This window comes from Glandiceps talaboti, chromosome 9 (assembly GCF_964340395.1).
Source record: "Glandiceps talaboti chromosome 9, keGlaTala1.1, whole genome shotgun sequence".
In the NCBI taxonomy this organism is placed as follows: Eukaryota; Metazoa; Hemichordata; class Enteropneusta; family Spengelidae; genus Glandiceps; species Glandiceps talaboti.
In genome coordinates, this window is record NC_135557.1 from 7408294 (window position 1) to 7433499 (window position 25206).

Genomic DNA, 25206 nt, shown 5'->3' on the forward strand with positions numbered 1-25206 from the left:
ATGTATGTATGTATGTATGTATGTATGTATGTATGCATGTATGTATGTATGTATGTATGTATGTATGCATGTATGTATGTATGTATGTATGTATGTATGTATGTATGTGTATGTGTGTGTGTGTGTGTGTGTGTGTGTGTGCATGTATGCATGTATGCATGTATGCATGTATGTATGTATGCATGTATGCATGTATGCATGTATGTATGTATGTATGTATGTATTTATGTATGTATGTATGTATATGTGTGTATGTTTGTGTATGTATGTATGTATGTATGTATGTATGTATGTATGTATGTATGTATGTATGTATGTATGTATGTATGTATGTATGTATGTGTGTATGCATGCATGCATGTATGTATGTATATGTGTGTGTGCGTGTATGCATATATGTGTGTGCGTGCGTGTAATATGTATATATGTATGTATGTATGTATGTATGTATGTATGTATGCATGTATGTGTGTATGCATATATGTGTGTATGCATATACGTTTGTGCGTGTGTGTAAATATGTATGTATATATGTATGTATGCATGCATGTATGTATGTATGTATGTATGTATGTATGTATGTATGCATGTATGTATGTATGTATGTGTGTGTGTCTGTATGTATGTATGTATGTATGTATGTATGTATGTATGTATGTATGTATGTATGTATGTATGTATGTATATGTGTGTGTGCGTGTAAATATGTATGTATGTATGTATATGTATGTATGTATGTATGTATGTATGTATGCATATATGTGTGTGCGCGTGCGTGTGTGTGTAAATATATACGTATGTATGTATGTATGTATGCATGTATGCATGTATGCATGCATGTATGTATGTATGTATGTATGTATGTATGTATGTATGTATGTATGTATGTAAAGAGGGAAGTTCGGTATGAAATTCCATGTCAATCAGTATGAATCATACACCCATGGCATTATGATTAAATATTCACTGCAACAACACTGTGTAACGAAAACATGGTAATACTTACGTATTTGCAAGTATTGTTTTCGTCGAGAGTGAAAACAAACCAAAAGTGTCGATATTTTGAAGGCACCATATGAGAGATTATTATTCAAAACAATGGCTACTGTCACTACAGTGTTAGCCTTTCTGGGGGCACACGCCTATCATAGCTATAGGTTAATGTTTTAACTTGTCAACGCATTTAACTTAAGCTTGATGGGGTGTGGACGGACAAAACCATAAAGTCATAATCATTGAGAATGAGATATAAATATTCTGGCACTTACCTACTGGTGTTTCAAATTTCACAAATACAACTCGTTCATTGTCATCTGGGATCGTGGCTACATGAATTGAGGCTATATGACAGTCACTAAATACCCCAGGCCTTGCTAAATGGTCTGTCACTTTATCTACTACAGTTCCATCATCTATATCCTTAGGTAGACCGTACACAACGAACGATTTATCCGCCATTGCATACTTCCAAACAGACGAAGAACAAAATTACAGTGAAGAACTCTGAGCCATCAACAACGTTATATTTACAGTGCGCTGAGCTGATCACGATAACAATAGGTAATTTATTTTTAAATTTTGACGTATATGCTAACTAGGTGTGACACACAGGTCATGGAATTCCCCGAAGTAGACACAATAGAACAGTCTACCGTTAAGACACCTTCGTGTGACGCAGCACTATATTGTGCCGGGTTTATTTTTACCCTTAACAAACTATCGAACAATTATATGCCTTGACACATATAATGAGTGATGTCTGGACAATCATTCTTAGTGTATGGCATACCCATTGACCTTGAAAACAAAACAGTGGAAGAAAATCTGATTGCTCTGTTATTGAAGCAGGAAGTGTTTCAAAACAATCACCTTGTCGACGTTCACGAAGCCTCGATTCCACGTGAAAACGAAAGAGTTTTCTTTGTGAAATTTGCATCATTAATTGGTAAGTTTCTAAAAAATTATATTCCTTTTATTGTCTGTAAATCTAAATTCATACGGAAACGCCATGGGTATATTGAAACGATTACATAGAAGAAAGAAAGAGATTGATACAATAGGTGCGCGCCCCCTGTCAAAATGTACGTGCACATTATAAAACAATAAAGTGTATTCACCAGACTTATAGAGACTTATGATGGTAGGGTAATCTCATTGTAAAAAGGGGATATGGTAATGTCATTGTAACAAGGGGTAGGGTAATCTCATTGTATAAAGGGGTAGGGTTAATCATTGTAAAAATGGGGTAGGGTAATCTCATTGTATAAAGGGGTAGGGTTAAATCATTGTAAAGAAGGGTAGGCTAATCCCATTGTAAAAAAAAGGGTTAAGGTAATCTCATCAAAAGGAAGTAGCGCAATCTGATTGTAAAAATGGGGTATGGTAAGAAGTAGTCGGGTAATTTCATTGTAAAAGTGGGGTAGGGTAATCTCATTGTTAAAAGGGGTAGGATAATCTCATTGTAAAATGGGGTGGGGTAATCTCATTGTAAAAAGGGTTAAGGTAATCTCATCAAAAGGAAGTGGCGCAATCTGATTGTAAAAATGGGGTATGGTAATTTCATTGTGAAAAGGGGAGGGTAATCGTATTGTAAAACGAGGATAGGGTAATCTCTTGTATAAAGGGGGTATGGTTATCTCATTGTAAAAAGGGCGTAGGGTAATCTCATTGTAAAAAGTGGGGGGGGGGTAGTGGTAATCTCATTATAAAAAAATGGGTACGATAATCTATTTAAAGGAAGTAGGGTAATCGCAATGTAAAAAGGGGATAGGGTAATATAATTTTAAAAAGGGGATAGGGTAATCTCATTGTAAAAAGGGGATAGGGTAATCTCATTGTAAAAAGGGGATAGGGTAATCTCATTGTAAAAAGGGGTAAGGTAACCTCGTTGTTAAAAAGGAGAGTAACCTCGTAGTAAAAAAGTGTGTAGGGTAATATCATTGTAAAAAGGGGACAGGGCACATGTAGGTTTAATCTGCCACACAATACCCATTCAATCATCAATACCAATTTTAAACCGTCAAAACAGACGTTTATTTCATTCTTTTGAGTGAGTTAGAATCCTTTGTGTGTTTTTATTTGTTCTCGCTTATAAACATAGGATCCAATGTGCAACACTTTTCCCAACTCTTTTTATGTCACCTTGTCCTTATTTGGCTTAAAATTGTGTTCTTAATATCGACCTTATTGTCCCCCCTCCCGGCATCTTATCTCTGGGCCCATCTCTCACTATGTCATCATTAAGTGTGGTTAAGAATACGATTACTAGCGATCACAGTAAGTATGACGTATAACGCATTTTACCAGCTGGAGGAATATCTTATTTTTTTAAATGGATTATTACAACATATATGTACAGTCGTAAATTCATTCATGTATAACTAAGTGTTTCGTATTTCCAGATGGTTTCCCGGGCAAACTCTGTCTTTATCTCAAGGTTGGACAACTGAGAGCCGTTCCAGTTATGATAAACCAATGTCCCACAGAGTTTGTGGAAACCTTGTCTCAGCAGACAAAACACGCGAAAAACACAGGGCAAACCGAGTTGACCGTTCCTACTCACACCAGTCCAACGGCACAGGTATTTAAATTACTTTACTGAATTGAAGTGATTTATTAATCTAATGGCCACCTTACTTAAATATATGTTTCTCATCATAATGTCTTACTATGACGCATTGGTCTTCTTCTTTTTTTTAAAGAAAGTAAATGTATGAGTTAATTTTAGTGATATTGATTTTCAATTCATAATTATGCTTTATAACTTAGAAATAACAATGAGAGTGAGAAAAAAATTCAAACTTTGAAATATTTTTTTTAAAATTAAATTTCCCAAATATAAGCAATAAACGATAACTTTCGCTTAGATAGGTGTTGGTGGGATTGTCATCTGGCAATTAGTGAAGTTCTATTTTTTTCTAATCCTGACGTAGAGGGTGTCATTTTTTTCATTTTGTCGGGTTGAAGAAAATAAGGCAGGTCGGGTTAATAGGAGAAACATAGAATTAAGTAAGACTGTCCTAATGGGCCTGCAGTTAAGTCAGAGTTCAACTGTTTTTGACTAAAATGTAAAGTATGAGTCTACTCCAATCTCAAGTATCTGTTCAGTTTATATCTATGAACTAGGTCAGCAATAAAGATTAATTACTGCCTGATAACACATTCTTTCAAGTTTATTTATCACCATGCATTACTGAATGAAACTACGCTTGCGCCAGATTTTGGCTCATCAAGCGTTGTGCTTCAAACCGGAAGGTCAGACCAAATAACTTAATTAGTAACGTATGCTATCTATCCGACTACATCGTCAATTTTAATTTTAAATGGAATATTCCATTCATGTGGGTGGGGAGTGGGAGGGAGGCACGGCATATACTATATGTTTGTATTACTTGTTTTAGTTTATTTGTAGTATTGTCCTCATTCCTTATTTCACGTGAAAGAAAACCGCGGTCCTTAGCGAAAAAAAAAACAGGTATCGTTGACGATTTTTTAGCCCTACTTGAAAATGAAAATTAATATTAATTTCTGTATGTTTCATGATAGACGGCTATTTTACCTTTTGTTGGGTTAATTTGAATTGTTGTCGATGGTGTTGTTACTACTCACAGTATATGGTATACAAATCTAGCATTGCAATTATTGCCTACAAGGTCGGTAGGTCATGTCAACGTCATGGCAGTTCCTTCTGTTCTCTAAACATTATCATTTGTACCACGTACAGTAGTTTAGGAGATGACAATGCCAGCAGCTAACTTCTGACGGACACTACTCAAATATAAGAAAAGGTTATTCAAGAAGCACTAAGGACAAAAAAAAGTATTTCTGATCAGGACAGTTTGTCTAAAATGGTGCTACGACACGAGTATTGTCAGTTAAAGTTACAGTTACTGTTCTTTTTATTTTGTATTTTAGAGCAATTGTTTATGTGGGGCAGATGTCAATTGCTTTATAATTGGCTCTGCAGTTGTCTTCACTGAAGTAGGGATGATTAATTTTTTTCCCCACGGATCTAGAGACTGCATAGGCTGGGTAAACACACAAACAAGACCGACATTTTTTTTTTGTATTGGTTTAAGTCTTGCGTTTATTTCTTTCGAAAAGAAAGGAGTTGTTGCGGCCCACTCAACCACGTCATTTTCAGTTGGAATCTGCTACTATGCCATCTAGTGGCAGAGAGTGAAGAAGGGCAGATGTTAGATTTGAAACCACTCTGTATGTTGTTGTCTTTGCATTGGTGTAAAATTACATGAAAACAAGTTTTCACATGTCTATACTCCTTCCAATTGATTGAACAGAGAATTCTATTAACTTAGAGAAGATTATGAACACGTATGCGGCCACTGATGGACTTCTAGAATTGGTGCTTAAGTCTGTAAGCAGTAGGCAGGCTAGGACTAAAGTAGATGTTGCAGACCTGTAACATATACAGTCTGATGGGATATTATTATATGCAGACCAAAACTAAAAACATGCTTATGATCAGATTAGAAAATAAAATAATGTACATTTGGTTGCAATTCGACTTAGAATAGAATACGACTTGGATAATGCGATGAAACATAAGAAGTTGAAAATCTCAAATGTCTTTACGAACCGTGTTTTAAACACATTTCTGTCTGTGTAATACGTAATATTAGAATCCCGTACAGCCTGCAGAGTATGAAGAATTCAAGAATCGGATTCAGACTCAGACAACTGGACGCTGTGGTGATGCTCCCACTGCCCATTATGAGCCACATAAAATGGTTTTGCCGACGTCACAAATGCCACAACAGACGCCAGTTTTACCATCAAGACCATTACAAGGTCATCAACACCATGATCAATGGCAACAACTGAAAGAAGAACAGCAGAGAAAAGATTGGCAGCAACAGTTGCAACAAAACCCAGGCTATTATACAGGCAGTGATTCTGGAAAGAGGGGCGTTGAACAACCAATGATGCCACAAAATAGAGATGAAACAACCTACCAGTCACCACCACAGTATGGTCCCTATGGCGATATAACAGCCCAATACCAACGCCAGCATCCACCACAACAACAGTTTAAGAGTGAAACCAATCCACAGTTGCGGCCACCTTATTTGCATAGTCAACTGGCATACCATGGCCAAGAGCAATGGTGGTCAAGCCAGCAACAGAGGTACCCACCACCACTTCAAGCACCATATCCAACCCATCATCGACAACACATGAGATATGGAATTGATCAACAACAACAACAACAACAACAACAACAACGACAACAACAACAACAACAACATCAACAACAACATTACCAACTACCACCACCACCAAAACAACAACAACAACAACAACAACAACAACAACAACAACAACAACAACAACACAATTGGTTTCCCCCAGAATATGGTCAGTATCCAAGAATGCAGTGTCCTGGCAATCTAAACCCGCAATATCAACAACAAGACTTGTGGCATCGTCAACAACCACCAGTATCCATGCCACCCATTCAAAACTATGGACCACAGTATGGATATAGTATGCCAACCGGGACCTCGTCTGACTCCCAAGCAGGAATTCCACCACTGCAATTCCAAAATCGCGATTATGGTGCCAGTCAGAAAACATCAAATACACCTTTTAATGCGAACGCACCACACCTGGTACAAATGCAAAATCCGCAAGAAATAGCATCCCCATCAGTGGAGAACGGGGCAATGACAAACACTTCAAAGGCAAACGTTGGATCCATTAAGGCAAGGAAAACTGAATCGACAGCTGCAGAAACTCGTCATCTCAAAGCAACAACCAAGACAGACGATTCTGGCCAAGACGAAACAGGTAACAACTACTATATAATTGTTTCATTCTTAAGTTTTCATGACTCATAATCTTTTTCAAGAAAATGATTACTGAAAACGAATATACAATGTGAAAGTTAAACAGAAGCAAGGATTCTTGATCTTGCTGTATTGTATTGTATTGTATTGTATTGTATTGTATTGTATTGTATTGTATTGTATTGTATTATTTGGCTATTAGGCCTAAATAATAGTTAAGACGAAGACTATATGGAAAACAACGGAAAACACAATATCCTGAACAAAACACTATTAAACACATGAAACAACATTTAAAAAAAATAAATCTACCTACCCCGCCTATTCTGAAATTGAGGGTTATTAGAACCACATAATTTGAAGGCCTTATAGAGAAACTAAACTCATGTCATTTTTTAACAGACGCTGAAGGGAAATCTTCAAGTACAATAGAGGTAACAGGATTTAGCAGTACGATGGATGAAGAGACGCTGTTATTATACTTTGAGAATAGAAAACGATCTGGTGGGGGAGATATAACTAACTCTTACATGAAAGCTGGAAACAAACTTGTTATCACTTACGATGACCCTGAAGGTAAACGATATTGAAATATATGTCTTAAACGTCCAGAGTGAGTTCAAATAATTAACATAATATTTTTACTGCACATGACATTCAGATGAGTCCAGGATGTGTCATTTAAATAAGAAGTTGCTGATAGATTCATACTGTTTTACTTACTTTATTTTTGTCCTTCAGAGATTTGAAATCTAATTTTACGGAGAATATAGTCGTATAAAATTATTAAATGGTGCAACAGACATGCAAGATTGAATCAAATAACTATGGATGCAATAAAATAAAAAAATCGAAGCAGTTCATCCTAAGATTTTTTTTCCTCGAAACAGTTGCTGAGAGAGTAGAAAACAGAGAACACACCTTAAGTGACAGCATCCTCAGGGTACGCAAGGCAATAGTTCTGCCACTTGACAAAAGAAGTTTCATCTTGGAAGGATTGCCAGAAGCCACAACAAAGGAGGATCTCGAGTTGTACGTTGAGAACCGAACTGAGATTGAAACAGATCCGAAGTTCTACTTTGGTGAAAGCTGTGGTCTTGTGTTGATTAGGTATAATGAAGATATACAAGGTGAGTACTACTGGCCATTTTTAAATCTAGAAAAAAAAACTGTGGAATATGTGAGTGCTACAGCAGTTTCAGAGAGTTTGAGAGAGTATGAGAAAGAGAGCCAGAGAAAGAGACAGAGACAGAGACACAGACAGACAGACAGACAGATAGATAGATAGACAGACAGACAGACAGATAGATAGACAGACAGACAGACAGACAGACAGACAGACAGAGAAAGAGAGACACCGAGAGAGGTTTGAGGGAGAGAGCGAGAGCGCGAGAGATACCAATAGCTATATTAGAGAAATAATTATAGCAATATTCAGTTCAAAGCAATGACTATTAAGAAATGACTATATACTACAAAAAGTGGATTAACAGTATTTTGTATCTTTTTATAAACAAAAATATAGATTTTGATACTATTGCTACGCGGATTGCTAAGAGAACGTATAAAGGAGCTTCTTTGACAGCCAAACAAGTTATGGTGACCAACGCCATTTTGGTTAGAGGTTTTCCTCGAGACATCTCTGATGATATACTGCAATTATACTTCGAAAGTCCAAAGAATGGTGGGGGTGACGTCAGTGAAGTTAAGATCGACAGCAACAAGAATACAGCCCTCGTGTACTTCAAGAATTACAAAGGTAACTTGCTGAATATTTAAATATATTTCGTGTGAGTTTTAAAGTTAGTACGTTTGCTCACATGAATCCAATAGAACGCGTTTGTTCAAAGATATTTTATTCTGGTTGACCATTATTTTTTGTAAGTTTGGGAAACAAAGTAATAACAGTATAATTTATGTTGTATTAATCCCAATCCATGTTATATTTCAGTTGTAGATTCTGTATTGGGTAGACAACACAAAATACAGAAATCCTCACTAGATGTCCAACCATACCACGAATGTATTGGTTATGTGCTGAGTGAAGATGCACCACCACCCCCTATGCCAGAGACCTTGTCTAGGACGGTTAAACCTAACATAGCCAGCTTTATCACAACTCATCCCACAATCCTAGAAGACCTTCAGAAACGACTATCGCATGTCCACGCCAAGGTGACATTTCAGGATGATGATGAACCGTTTGGTGGAGTATTGATACAACATACAATATCGGCTGGTACACCCAAAGCGCATGATATCGCCAAGAGTTGGACTAAGAATGTGCAGGAAGTACTTGTTGAGTTCCTGAAACAATTTGACACCGAGTGCATAGAAGTACCAGAGGGTATATGGTTAATGGTAACAAGCCAATTGGTAGACATACGTGTTGGTGACGTGAACCCAATCATGGATGAGGAATCTTCTACCATAACTTTTACTGGAAAGGTAGAACACGTACGTTTACTAAAACAGAAGATCGAGTCTGTAGTGAAAGATGTTGAAGCCGAGATTGACAAACAACGTCACACTGTCACAGTAGCTCATAACCTCGATGCCTTGAAAGTGAGGCAGCTCATGATGTGCAAGTTTTCACGGAGGGTTGCAAAAGACTTCCCAGATATCGTTCTTCAAATGGATGCCAAATCGAGCGAAATCACATTTACTGGTCAGAGAAGTGAAGCAACGGCTGCAAAACTTCTCATGTTTGAAACATTAGATAATCTTAAAAAGATTAAACATGCAACATCGCCATTTCTTTCAAGATTTTTAACGTCCCAGCAGGTTTCAAATGAAATATACCGCTCGTACAAACAAGAGCACATTGAAGCAACGTACTACCTTGAAGGAGATACTATTACCGTTTCGGGAATAAATGATGAGGACACTCGGAAAGCCCTAGATATTCTGACGTCAAGCACTTCTGATGAAACTATCCACATAAGCCATGCATCGAAGGCAGCGTTAGATCACCGCGGATGGGATATATTGCTAAGAAATCTCCAGGAAGAAAACATTGCCAGTATAGACGTTTCAAGATCACCTGCTGCTGTTGCTGTTAGGGTTATCACTTTTCAGTCACATATGAAGGCAATCAAAGACCAATTGCAGAATTTCATCAAGCTACATACAATTTCTGATGAGGCACTTGAAACTCAAAATGGAAGGTTTAGGTTCATTTCCGAGTTCAAGAACGAAAGTCTACAGGCTCTGAAGAAGGGAAGACTACAAGCTGTCAATATAGATGTGACGAAGACAGGAATGTCGTGCCAAGTAGTCTTAATGGGTACAGAAGACGACGTGCAAGATGCCATGAAAAAGCTCCGCACATTACTAGGAAGTGTAATTTCCATGTACCATCGAATAGACGAACCTGGGATGGCAAAACTGTTTGTTGTCGAGAGGGGAAATAGATACCTTGAATCGGTTGGAAGGGAATTCAAGTGCATCATAGAAGTCGACGATGGCTCAACTGATGTTGTTGATGACAAGCGGATGGAGACTACGAAATATAGCGACACTAGACAAGGTAAATTCAAACTTCATTATCAATATTCTGGCAGGGTTTGCATGTTTGCTGCAGTCGCAATTATGCCGTATACCATTTTAAAATATCCACTTTTATTTTCCAATATCATGCTGTCTTAGATAACATTGCCGTTATCACATGAGGGTGAATCATTGTACATGATTAAATAGATATCTACATTAAGTATATTATATCTACTATTAACAATTTACCTTCAGGAGACACATATGACTCTATTGGTGCCTCTTCAGTACATGGATATCACCCACAACCTTCATCGCCTTCAGTTTTCAGGACATCTGAAGGTATGCATATAAGATTGGTGAAGGGCGACATCTCTTCCCAAAAGGTAGGTTCTTTTTTGATACAAAAAATATGTGCACGGTGACGTAATATTTATAGAAATCGATGAAAGTCCAATTTCTCGTTTAACACCATGTAGCTTATTGTGGACCAATCCACATATACTTGCAGTTTGTAATGGATAGTATTGAAATGTACATACTATTAATCGCGTTGGTTAAAGTTCACTTGCTATGGTCTCTGTAAACCCATTTAGACATGTCCTTACTTCATACCTTGTCAAATCTTTCTTCTGTAGCACTAACACGATGTTTTCATCAGACAACTGTTACATCAAACAGCAACAATCCTTTTTATATTTAGGCTGACGTAATTGTTAATACCATTCACTCATCATGTGATCTGACTACTGGAGTGATATCTCAGGCCATTCTCAAAGCTGCCGGGCAACATATTCAGGCTGAGATCAATATAAAAAAGGCTCACGATGTCAATGAAGGCGACTTGATAGTAACTGGAGGAGGGACACAGGGCTGCAAGCAAATCTACCATATTTGTGTTTTAGGCACACACTGGGATGGAGGAGCGACAGCTGAACCAGTAAGTACACTTTGGATCATAGGGGAAGAGCGACCTTCCGGTTATGAAAATTAATATACATGCTCACTTGCACATTATTGAAGTTAAAATGGTTGACAGAATAATTGTTCTAATGTGTAACAGCTCAAAGAACATTAACGCCATCCCTTAGAATCGAAGATACGTCATGTTGTTCGACCCTATCAGGCTTTCAACCACGACTGTAATAATCTGCCGAATATCCTGCACAATCCAACCAGACTGGAGTGCCGCCAATCAAATATCGTTATTCTCTAAAAGGTGCCAAAATGACCATAATGGCAGCCTTTCAATGTTGATTAAATGAGACCAGCCACCTAATCTTACATCAATAGTAAACATAAGTCTGGTATTTTATTAAGTACAACCAATTAACAAGTATCACCATAACAACAACCCTTCTCATCATTATCAGAAACAGAAACTATTCTATTTAATTTTAATCTACATAATGACCTCTGTTGGAACGTCTAATTACAAGTTCAAGGTGTTGCCTAAATCCTTTGATATGATCTAGCAGGGACAGTCCCATACAATAGTACAGACGATGAGTGCTGGCTGATAACGTGGCACGAATGTCTTACAGTCTATGCGAATTTATTACATATATTCTATTATTGATAATGTAATAAATTTTTTTAACATTTTATCTTCCAAAGCTCTTGCGATCTGTTCTACAAAAGAGCCTTTTTGCCGCACACAAGGCCAACATGACGTCTATGGTCATCCCTGCTATTGGTACTGGTAAACTTGGATATCCTAAAGATATCAGCGCTCGCATTATGTTTAATGAGATCGTGAACTTTAGCAGCAAACATCAGATGACTTCTTTGACAAACGTAGCAGTCGTGGTTTATGACCGAGATTATGAAACCTGTAAGGTACGTTTTACATCCAATGGTACATATTCAGTGTAATGTATGTCATTGCATTGAAATCATTTCACCACTCCAAACCATATAAACTTAGGTTACGTGGCCATATGGATAAGGATTGGATATTTATTTTGGATTTTTATTTTATAAAACAATTTTAGCACTGCGTCCTACTTGAAAAGTCAATTTTAAAACAACATATGTCAACTCCATAGATTTCAAAAGATTGATAAATGTGTAAAATTGTTGTTATTGTACGTACGTACGTACGTACGTACATACATACATACATATATACATAAATACATAAATACATACATACATACATACATACATACATACATACATACATGCATACACACACACATACATACATACATACATACATACATACATACATACACACACACACATACACACATACATACATACATACATACATACATACATACATACATACATACATACATACATACATACATACATACATACATACATACATACAAACAAACTTTCTTACTCATTCTTTTAGCATTATGCAATGAGTTGAGTTACAAACAGACTTGGTTTATATTATTTTACATTCATTTTTCAAGTAGGACGCCATAGCAAAATTGTTTTAAAATTTAAAGATCTAAAAGAAATATCCAATCCTCATCCATAGGACCTCTCTAAAGAGAACCTCAGTGGTTCGAACATTGTTGTTGTCCAAGCGATATAAAATGTGTGGTAAGTGGGTGTCATGGATCTGATTACGTTATCATGACATACAGGGGCTTAAGTTGTTTGAAATGCTAACTTGAAGGAAATCATTGGTGGGACGGCAACTTTATACCAACGTTTGTTCCGCTTACCACCACTAAGAACTTGTTGTTTTATATTTCAGGCATTTGAAAATGGAATAAAGAAACTCTATGGAGCAACTGTGAGTCCGATGCCTTCCAGTAAGTCAATGCACATGTAATCAAAGGAAATGTTATTTCGAAACTATATGCACGTGTCACACCCTTCCTATTATCTCTTTCTTCAGTCTTTGTCTGTCTGTCTGTCTGTCTGTCTCTGCCTCACTCCGTTTCTCTGTCTCACTCTCACTCTCACTCTGTCTGCCTGTCTGTCTGTCTGTCTGTCTGTCTGTCTGTCTGTCTGTCTGTCTGTCTGTCTGTCTGTCTGTCTGTCTCGCTCTGTCTCTGTCTATCTGTCGGTCGGTCTGTCTGTGCCTGTCTGTCTGTCTGTCTGTCTGTCTCTCGCTCTCTCTCTCTGTCTCTCTCTGTCTCTCTCTCTGTCTCTCTCTGTCTCTCTCTCTCTCTCTCTCTCTCTCTCTCTCTCTCTCTCTCTCTCTCTCTCTCTCCATTATAGCATTTTAATGATACCACGTTCAATTGTTCACATTGAATCGGTTATTTCATACAGAACCTGTTGTCAAGCATGATACTAAGAAAACTACATCGTTCAAGACAACAGAAGGAATGACGATAACTCTAGTGAAGGGGAACTTAACTGATGAAAGGGTTAGTTTTGCCATTCTGAGATACGAATATATTATGAACCCAACGTAACACATCCATTAAATTTCGTTTTATTCATGCCAGTTATGTCTCTAAAAGGACAGCTAATATCATTCAAATCATGAATAAAGGTGGTGTACTATAGTGATGCTTTGTACCTCAGATATTCTTCGACCTCATCAAATACGATCTCATCATATTCCTCATAGGAATCTATTATTTGCTCTGCTCTCAGTTGGGAGATTATTTAGGGGAGACTCTCTTTTATTTAGTATATTATTTTTTATACAACAGTTGTGCATATCAAGCTTGAGATGTTTACACGTGAGGTGGCAGCACTCTCTTACTACTCTGAGTCTGGACTCAAATATATACAACAATGTTACCATGTCTGCTGCCAATCCTAATTCTGCATAACCCTTGCTCTTTTAAATAATCTTTATTCATACTGTATAGTTATGTAAGTATATAAACACTTATCTTCCAAGAGGTCCAGTGAGGGCCATCCCTCATGGGACCAGTAACAATGCAGGAAGAAACTGGAGTACCGGGGGGAAGCCTGTGTTGTTCGGTAGCGTCAAACTGCTGAACGACACTCTTTTCACACAAAGCGTGGTGAATTTTATACCCCGACCGCAGTGCTAAGATGCAAGTGGTTTTACCACTCGACCACCGACAACCAATTTATCATCAAGGACATGTCATACATTGCATTTCCCAGGAAGGGGAACAATTAAGATAAGCAGTTTGGTAAAATTGTGTTTTCAAAAATTAACTAACTACATGAATTATTGTTTACATGCACTTTTAGTCCGGCGTGATCGTTAACACTATTCGAACAACGTGTGACTTAAGTGTTGGAATGGTATCCAAAGCTATCCTAAAAGCTGGTGGCACGCAACTTCAACTAGAAATAGATAGCAAGAAACCTAAGAAAGTGACTGAAGGATCATTAATTGTCACTGGAGGCGCACATCTCTCCGCTAGATCCATTTATCATGCATGTATCCTAGATACGTCATGGGATGGCGGCAAAAAATGTGAACCAGTAAGTTTGTTCTTAGTGTATAGCGATGGCAATAATTATTCATCAAACATATTACAATTGCAGGATAACGTCACATTGTTTTTTCAACGGAATGCACTATGAATATGATTTTTTATTATGCATGTTTACTGATATGACATCGCTTTATACAGTAACTAAGCTTAATTATGTCGTGCTTTATCCACGTGGTTGGGAACATCCAAGTTTGTCTGTTGGTATTATTTTTTTTTAACATGTGGACAGAACTGAGAAACACATTTTCCATGGGAATACTGATTCAATGATTGTCTTTTCAAACTCATTAATGAAAAGTACTTATACATTTGTACACCCCTTTCTATCTTAGTGTTGAAAATGACAACAATATAATTTTTTGAGGTAAAATATCATATTCTCCAATATATAGTGCACACAAAATTGGAATTAAAGTAACAATTTACATGCTATGATTACATTTTTGTCTCTCAAAACTTCACAGCTGCTACGGAGTGTTGTTTGGAAGTCTCTGGACCTGGCTGACCAGGTAAAACATACTTCAATCTCCATCCCAGCTATAGGAACGGGAGCATTAGGATATCCAAGTGATACTACAGCTCGGATTATGTATGACGAGGTGAAATCATTCAGTGCTAAGAAACCAAAAACAAGTCTATCTGATGTGAGAATCGTGGTGTATGACAAGAATCAAGGAGCATGCCAGGTACCTTTATAGTTTTGTCATGCAATCTCTAAGGTTGACCCTGGAAGTTAATGTTTGATCCTTGGTATTTCTATTTGTATATGTTTCATTGAACAAACAGACTGCGTGTGCTCCAAGGCAAACGTGGTCTGTGTGGCTGACAGTTTGACTCTTTGAAAGGTTACTCCCAATATATATATATATACCCCTAAAAGCAAATATTTCTTTTGAATTGTAAAATGAGAAATAGAAAAAATGTTTGCCGTAGCAAATGCATGGCATTAAAATAAAGTAAAGTGTCAACAAAAGAACTGTTCTTTTCTCACGACATACCGAATTTGTATTCATAGCACTACATTCCGATTTGAAATTGAGTGTGCGCTTTGAAGCAAATTCCATATTTGGCAAATTTAGTATGAAAGGTGGATGGAATTTGTCGTACACTGAAATATAATTGGTCGTGCCCCTTAACCTATAAATTAAGTGTTATGTGACGTAATGCTACACAGTGATTATTATGCCAAGGTAAATGTAGACATGTAATGGCACAATGACTTACTTTTACGACTCCATCAATCTTTTTTCCACTTCATGTACACACTGAACTTCCTTATCTTGTTTAGGCATTTGAAGATGAACTGATGAAGTTATCTTCAACAATGAAAACACCAGGGGCGAGTGTTTTGCCTTCAACAGCGTCATCAACCAGTGCCCATCATCGAACCCCGGGAGGTTATTCCCGTTTAAAGGATGTTACGACGAGTAAGACATCTTCCCCCACCACAAAGAAGTCTGATAAAGGACGACATGGTCAGTATATGTAGTTGTTACTACTACTACTACTACTACTACTACTACTACTACTACTACTGTTGTTATTGTTGTTGATTTGTTTGTTGTTGTTGTTGTTGGTGGTGGTGGTGGTGGTGGTGGTGGTTGTGGTGGTGGTGATGGTGATGGTAGTTTTGGTGATGATGATGATGATGATGATGATGATGATGATGATGATGATGATGATGATGATGATGATGACGGTGGTGGTGGTGGCGGCGGCGGTGGCGCTTGGTCTTTGTCTCTTTCTAAAATAGTTTATACATTTCCATAGGCCCCAAATCGACAGGATCACTGTACACAAACTTAAAGGGTGACAAGTCTGAGATGAAGGTTGGAACAATCACTCTGCAAGTTAGCCAGGGTGATATCACTGTTGAAAAGACAGAAGCCATAGTGAACAGTAGCAACCCAAAGCTAGATCTAAAATCAGGTAAGGCATAATCATAAGTTTTTTTAAACAATGTCACAAATGTCTCGATTTCAATTACAACGTTTAACGTACCTCAGGTACGTTTTCTTTTTTGTTTCTTTTCAGTTTTCATAATTTGAATAAATTACATTTTGTCTAATTTCTGCGTAATAGAATATGCCACTCTCCCAATACGTCGGCTCCTTGAGATTGGTTGATAATCCACTCAACGTAAAGCAGATGAATACCTTCAATATCCCAAGACACAAACAAAAGCCACCCATGTCGTGGCTAATTAATATCTTTATATTGAGTAAACATCTAATGATGGGACTAAATTTTGTGGTTTGAAATAATGTCATCTGGGGCAAAAATGTGAAGAAGCATTACAAAGCTAGCAATTATGACGTGCACTACTTTTATCGAACATTGCCCCTGAACAAAATAACGTTACCTAATCGATAATCGTCTGAAATAATGACAAGATAACGTGTCTATAACGAAATATTTATAATCTATCCTTAGGCTACTCGACGTGCTATAGTTTGGAATGATGACAATTTTGTCACATGACTGTAGTGTCACCAACCATATCAGATCCTCAGTCAGCCTGGAGAAGCGCCCGGGATTGGACGTGAAACTGTTGCCATTAAACACAACAGCAAGTCCAGTAGGATAGGTTATAAATATTTCCTTATTACCTTCATACCTGTATGATTGAGAAAAAGTCATAGCTATGACGTGTCCATGTTTCAAAAAAATAGTATGTCAAATGCTATAACCGTGTATACGTGTTTTTTGATTGCCATAGGAGGAGCAGTCCAAGCAGCTATTCTAAGAAATGGAGGAGATACCATAGCACAAGAGTGTAAACAGTTAGGTGGGTGAATTATATAATAGCTTATGATTTTGAAATGCAAACATATATACCACATATCTTATAGGATGCGAAATATTATAGATAAAATTGCAATGTTACAATTTAATGTTGAAAAATGCACATTTTAAATATGCATACTTTGTTTTAATATAGTAGTTGTTTTTATCGTTGTTGTAAAGACTGGTTGACAATGTTTAGTTTTATGCTTAATATCCTTCATATCTATTTGTAGTGAAATTCGGACCCCAACAACCTGGCAGTGCTGTTATGACGAATGCTGGTAATTTGAACTGTAAACACATTATACATGTCATTTTAATTCAATCCACCGATCGGTCAAACTTAGAGACGGCTATTAGTAATTTGCTGAAGTATGCAGAGAAAAAGCAGATCAAATCTTTGTCAATACCTTTACTTGGAACAGGTGAGAATGATAACATAGATTTTTATCTACATGTTTATGTTTATTTTACGTGTATTTACCTTTTGTGGTATTTCAGTGAATATGGCAAACTACAAGAAATTGAAAAATGCATAATTAGTTCAAAGTGATATTAATAATATATACATAACCGTCCTCAAACCTATTAGCGCCCAGGGCGTCAACATCATCGTTTGGTGTGCTATTCAACGTGATTTGTGGAACACTACAACAGTGTCTTCGTTTGCGATATTGTGAAGTCAAAATATTGAATACTTGGCAATAGAAAACTCCAAGGAGTTGATTTCCATTGAGTTCCCATTGTTTGCACACTTTCTGTTTACAATGGGATAGTTGAAGGAAATCTTCAGCGATGACCATTCTCACGAGGTTCTACTGCATTGCAGGTGCGATGGGTATGAAAGCAGAGGAAGCCGCCGACATGGTCCTTGGAATGCTTGGTATTTTTGTGCTGAAACAGAAACCAAAGTTTCTAAAACTCCTCCGTGTCATCATTTTTCAATCAAACATGGTTGCCATATTCCAGAACACAATGGCATCTTTCCTTGGAAGGAGTGTCGAAGAACCAAAGAGCAGGGCTAAGAAATTATTGGGTATTATTGATATTTCTTGTTTCCTGGCCCTACAGGTATCACCTGGATCGGACTACATATATTGCAGTCCCTCTATCGTTCTATACGTTTCACTTATTTTCAAATCACTAAACGTGTCAATATATATTTTATAATTAAACAGGAAACATGTTCTTCTCAACAATTTCAAAATTGTAACGATATAGTTTTCTAAACGTCGTATCATCTAAAATGGCATCCTTTTGAAATTTATGCAGGCACAGCTCGTTCTGCTTTAACAACCATTGGCGTTTTAACCGGGGAAAAGAAGACAGCTACGGCGCTGGGAAAGATTGGAGAGCCAGTCCGTAATAGTCTAACCTTGAATATATATGCAGAAACTAGAAGTAATATAGACTGTGCCATCACAAAAATCAAGACATATGTGGACGAAGAATCTGTAGTAAGGGTATGTACAATCATTTTTCTTTAGAGTAAAAAAGATATAAAATATCATTTGTTCTTATGATTGATGGATTAATTGGTTGGTTGGTGGGTGGGTAGGTGGGTGGATTGATTGATTGATTGATTGATTGATTGATTGATTGATTGATTGATTTTATGGATGTTAACAGTAATGTATATATCGTTGATCAACTGATATATATATATATATATATATATATATATGTGTGTGTGTGTGTGTGTGTGTGTGTGTGTGTGTGTGTTGAGGGTAGAAGTAAATCAAGTCGGATTTTTCGTCTCTGCAAGCCTGTTTCGTGAGTAAATCACTCGTCAAGAGATGTTGATATATATATATATATATATATATATATATATATATATATATATATATATATATATATATATATATATATATATATATATGCGTGCGTGCTGTGCATGCACTTATGCAATTAAATTTAGCATGGTTATGATTGTATGGAAATTTTATTTAATTTTTACACTGCATCTAGTCCTGGGTTTCACCGTGGAGTTTGAGCTCGGATAGATGAGCTCGGATTGTACCATGGATTAACCAGCATACATCAGATGGCGACACAATATTTCTTTACGTTTTGTCAAATATTATTTCCATCATTTCTAGGTAGTAGAAAAGGAAGCTGTAAGTAAAGTTATGGATGAGGATTTGGCCGAGCTTTTAACATACGCAGATTCATTGCAGGTAGGTATCACACCATCAGGTCGATATGATAATATGCACTGGACAGTAGGCCATAGGTTACAACCACAAATCATGAATTAATCTGAATGTTTTTAGTGGAATTTGATTGTGAGGGAGTGGCTCCCGACCTGGTATTTAGTGTGTGTGTGTGTGGGGGGGGGGGGGCGAGGGGTAGGGACCGCCTTCGAGGCCAACAAAACTATAACTAGAAAATAAAGTTGTTATCATAATCAATTGGGTCTAGACAGTTATTTCATGATTTTGTCATCACCTACAATTTCAGAAACGTCAAGTTGATCTCACCCTTTTGTATAATAAGTTCTATGTTTGATATTGCATCATGGGAGTCAGCAGTATGAGTATATTCACGGTTGCATAATTAATATTCATGATAAATGTTTAACACTGTAGGGAATACGCACTCGGGACTCATGAAGATTGATATAATTAAAGTGGCCATGTAGATAACATTTAGGAATTTATTTTGGAATTTATATTCATAAAACAGCTCTTCTATGTTTCCCTACTTGAAAATATAATACGAAACAATATTGTACCAAGTCATTGTTTGTAATGCACTAAATTGCCAAAATGAAAACAATGTGTAAAATGTTAGTTATTGTACGTACAATAATACATGTTTCAACACGTTCTAGCTTTTTGCTATGTATTGAATTACAAACATGGACTCGGTATATGTTGTTTCACATTGTTTGTTCAAGTAGGGAAACATATATAGTCGAGTTTTTTTTTTTTTACAAATCCAGAATAACTCTCAATTTGTCATCCGTATGGCAACTGTAAATAAAGAATTCCATCTGTGTTATATTCCTAGTGTAATCTTTTAACTTTATTCGAGCACCAGGAGAATGTTGACTCTCTTATTTCTAACTTTCAAAAGGTACATTTTAAATGTTTATAGCTAAAATAATGTACTTTTCGTGTTTCACTCATGGTACATTGTATTTTTGACACAGAGCTAGACATTTTTTTAAACTTTAGGTTAACACTAACAGAGATACAATGAACACGGTAGGATCCTTTGCAAAATCACATTGAACGCTGATAAGCATCGATATTCTTTCACAATGCAGTAAAACTGTTACATTAGAAGTTGTCTAAGGGTGTGTAATAAATGTCATGTCGCATGAGTGAAACACGAAGCCTACATCAATCTAGTTGTAACAGTTAATGCTTCGTAAATGTTTTGTATCTCCAGGTCGAAATTATTAAAGACACGCCAACCAAAATACGACTGCGTGGTTCAATACACGATGTGTTACAGGTCCAAGATAAATTAAATAAACTTCTTGATGCAATTGATGTGAAAATACGCATGCTAGAGACGCAACTGACCCTGGCAAAGAATGTGAATTGGAAATATGAATACGATGGCAAGTTTGAGAGTTATGATGACGACATCACAGGGTTGATAGAAATGGCCTTTGACAAAAAGCAATCATCTGTCGACTTTGAAATAAATGGAGGTGGCTACAGAGTTGACTTCAAGAAAATGACCGAGATTGATACTGATGATTCCTCGTCAGAAGTTAGAGTGAGGAGAGTGTTAAAGGAAGGTAGGGCTCCAAATATAACTTTAACTATGATAAACTAATGATAGTCAAATCTGCTTGTATCCTTTAATTAGTTCTTAGCAAACCTAGATCAAATCCAGAGAGAGAGAGAGAGAGAGAGAGAGAGAGAGGGGGGGGAGGGGGGGAGGGAGGGAGGGAGGGAGGGAGGGAGGGAGGGAGAGAGAGAGAGAAGAGAGAGAGAGGGGGGGGGGAGGGAGGGAGGGAGGGGGGAGGGAGGGAGGGAGGGAGAGAGAGAGAGAGAGAGAGAGAGAGAGAGAGAGAGAGAGAGAGAGAGATGGTACATACCTTCATAAAACCTCTTCCATTCTCTTTTGAATAACATTTGATCTTCACTTTAGGAGGTATTAGTTTACCCGAAATTTGGAGCGACATGGCTGATAGCGAACGCTACAAATCAATAGTGCTTGATAGTCAGTCAAAAGAATACATTGAAGTCGAAAGTTATATGAAGAAGTATTACACTCCGAAGAAAGTTTTGCAAGTAAGTTACAAACGTGGAAGTTTTGCAAATACGTTCTAAACGAGAACATTTTGTAAGACCCAAACGTGTATGCCCCAAATTATAAATTATAAATTGTAATTTAAGACGAATCAATGAATTGCTTTCTGGTAAATACTTAACATTTCTACTTTTCAGAGTTGAATAAAACTTTACATCGTGACCCTAAAGAATAAATTAAAATCGAAGTGAAAATGTTTGATTTAAATTTCTAAATTTGCATTTTGATGCTTAGGCTATCTTCCGTCTCTTCTTGTACACATTCTTATATGAAGTGAATACATTGAATTTACAGTGAATAATTTCATTAGTTGAAATAAATAAAATATTGGAAATCTTACGATTAATGAGACAGACATAGAGACAGGGAGACAGAAAGAGACAGACAGAGACATACAAAGCGAGACAGAGAAATGCAGACAGACAGACAGACAGACATACATACATACATACAGACACACACAGACATACATACATACATACATACATACATACATACATAGATACATACATACATACATACATACATACACAGACAGACAGACAGACAGACAGACAGACAGACAGACATAGACAGATAGACAGGCGTACAAGGTTTTTCCTATCTAATCAGTACATTTTCTTTATGTTAATTAGATCGAGCGCATACAGAATCCAAAACTCTATCTTCAATACAGGGTCTCACGAGAAAATATGGGGGCAAAAAACCCAACCGATACTACTAATGAAAGAACGCTTTTCCATGGTACAAGTGTAGACACTGTCGAGAAAATCAACGGTGGTGGATTCAACAGAAGTTTTGCTGGAAAGAACGGTAAACAGACATTTATTTATTCATTATGTTCTACTTGAATGTAAAAGGGTGTTTAATATCCGCTATTGTACATGTCTGTATTCTAGCGTTTATCATATAGAAATAACATATATTAATGTGAATCATTGATGTAACATGAAATTAGTTAGGAAATAAATGAGGATACATCTATGAACAAATACATATAAACCTATCATAGTAACAAGTGGCCATTTTAGGCAGTTTTATGCCATTTCGACTAATTGTTACACCATTGGCGAAATAACGAAAGAGCAACACAGATGACAGTATTAGTATGCTACGATTAGCTAGGTACGACCATAAAACTAAAATAGGTACATTTAGATTGTACTGTTATTCCAAACCTAAGGTATAAAACGATGTTGGAACTTAATGGCCCTCTTAGAATTAAAATTAAATTCTTGGTCTGTTTGACAGAGGTATAGAAAAGGTTGGCCAGAACAATATAATGACCCTTTTACATGTAATCTTTATGACTCCACTGATAAGATAATACTAAAGTGATGACCCTGATTGAAACATAACTATTTAAACTTAAATGAAATGTTTCCACTGATGTGAAAATTGTATTTTATTTTATTCCAGCTACAATGTATGGAAAGGGATCCTATTTTGCTGTAGATGCAACGTATCCTGCGACAAGGGGATATGCTGCTCCTGATGATAAAGGAATAATGCGTATGTATCAAGCCAAGGTTTTGACTGGACTATACTGTAAGGGTGATCCCAATATGCTTGTACCACCGTCAAAGAACCCGAAAGATCCAACAGATTATTACGACAGTGTTGTGGATAACGTTGCCAACCCTGTGATGTTCGTTGTCTTCAACGATGCCATGGCGTATCCTGAATACCTAATCACTTTTCAGTAAATGAGGATGTTGCCAACACTAAATGATATTTCAAGGGGTTCATTCTCAGCCTCTGCAACAATATTCAAGTTGAACACAAAGCATGGTGAATATTTGTATTATAACAACATAACGTACATTCATCCAATAGATTTCCAAATATAGGGATTGCTCATTTGAATAAGGTTGTACCTCTAATGAATCCAGTTCAATCAACTGTCATCGTGGCTTCCTGCAAAGTAGTGCCACTGGACAGACGCAGTGCTAAATGATGTTAGGTAGAAAAGTTGTTTAATATCAAAACCTATTCAAATGAGTTCATGGTTGTCTGCGAAATGTGCAAGATATGCTGTTAATTATTATCATATTCTTTGAGTGTTTCAGATAGTACATCAAACTATAGATTGCATTATCGAAAGTGTATAATTACAATGGAAATTACTTCTCAGAATTAATTCAGACTAACAAGGATTATATTTTTATTTTAAACGGAAGTGTGGTTTCATTGTTGCCCATAGATTTAACAATCTTGAGACTAAGACGAGAACGCCAACAAATCAACTATATTCTACTTCTTTATTTCGTACACAGGAATAAGACATCTTAGAGGGACAGACGATATTGCAATGCACATAATTCATATCTACTTGAACATAGATAAATATTTTACTCCTGGGTTCACTAGATCGTCAGCAATCATGACTTACAGTATGTATGTATGAAATTGAAATTAATAAACTAGGGTTCTTTTGTAGATTCGTTGTCATAGTGATCGGCAATTTAGGATAAGTTCACAAACATGTAATACCTGGTTTTAAGTTGATTGGCATCCCGCATCAAACCAAGAAGTGGTTAGCATGATACCTGAGTGTTAGTGCTGCTATAGGCTCTTTCAGATCATGGCAAAGAAGATGTAAGGACATGAATATGTAAATTTTCTGTCCAGTCGATTTTGTGGGAATAAACCTTGTGATGTGTATAATGTTTATCATTAATCCTGAATAAATAACTGTTGATATGTATGTATGTATGTATGTATGTATGTATGTATGTATGTATGTATGTATGTATGCATGTGTGCATGTATGTATGTATGTATGTATGTATGTATGTTTTTGTGTATATTATGTAAGAAGATGGTCGGCCTAAACTATTCCTTACGGAGGTTTACATCTATAGTTGGCGAGGCAATATTTACTTTCATGGTAATATTTCGAGACAGATTTAGATTGTTTGTCCAGGAGCATGTTCTTTTCAGAATTGAGTATACGTAGTTACCCAGTTATCTCAATATTATATGGCTGGTTTCTTTACTTCAAATCACATACTTGTTTGGATAGATCTGTGCTGTACTGGGGCCTCTATGAGTAAATACGGGTTTTTGGTTTGAAAATCGTTGTTTAAGTGTGTTATCTGTTAGTCTAAAGTACAGTTTTGTGTTGTTGTTACTTGATGTGACGTGTGCCCTGTATATTACGTTGGTTGATTGGCAATTACCGTTGATTGGACACTGTTTGTGATCTCTACAGCTGCATCATTTATCAGGTGCTTGTGTAAGGTCAGCACTGACTGATATGTGGAGGGCTTTCACAACACAAACCATATTGGACATACAATTGTAATTTAATTTAACATTTCCTAAGTTTTCCAATAAGGCACTACTATATTTAACACTCTTGCTGGAAGGTGGATTAAACCATATGATGTTTCTTTGTCTGTTGTGTCTCATCTTCCCTATGTGCGGGGTCTCCGTAATACATA

The 25206-nt window shown here is 36.7% G+C and overlaps 2 protein-coding genes across 3 annotated transcripts; both read left to right on the forward strand.

Annotated features, from left to right (window-relative positions):
• The first annotated feature begins 1755 nt into the window (after positions 1-1755).
• On the forward strand, positions 1756-11292 carry LOC144439737 (protein mono-ADP-ribosyltransferase PARP14-like). The gene is made up of 11 exons (XM_078128973.1): positions 1756-1945; positions 3402-3580; positions 4915-4980; positions 5640-6054; positions 6370-6807; positions 7209-7382; positions 7697-7936; positions 8332-8565; positions 8758-10335; positions 10554-10684; positions 11002-11292. The coding sequence occupies exons 1-11, from the start codon at positions 1756-1758 to the stop codon at positions 11290-11292; spliced, it is 3936 nt and encodes a 1311-aa protein (XP_077985099.1).
• A 641-nt stretch (positions 11293-11933) lies between these two features.
• On the forward strand, positions 11934-24408 carry LOC144440201 (protein mono-ADP-ribosyltransferase PARP14-like). 2 transcript variants are annotated; one of them, XM_078129501.1, is made up of 16 exons: positions 11934-12137; positions 13018-13075; positions 13542-13639; positions 14448-14684; positions 15163-15384; positions 15987-16173; positions 16469-16627; positions 17418-17486; positions 17719-17910; positions 18315-18521; positions 18758-18948; positions 19588-19665; positions 20885-21242; positions 21599-21741; positions 22396-22573; positions 23180-24408. In XM_078129501.1, exons 1-16 carry the CDS (start codon positions 11967-11969, stop codon positions 23464-23466), a joined length of 2835 nt encoding a protein of 944 aa, XP_077985627.1. In that variant the 5' UTR covers positions 11934-11966; the 3' UTR covers positions 23467-24408. The 2 variants fall into 2 exon arrangements, with proteins under 2 accessions (XP_077985627.1, XP_077985628.1); XM_078129502.1 differs by lacking the exon at positions 13542-13639 and having other exon boundaries at positions 12120-12137.
• The last annotated feature ends 798 nt before the right edge of the window (positions 24409-25206 follow it).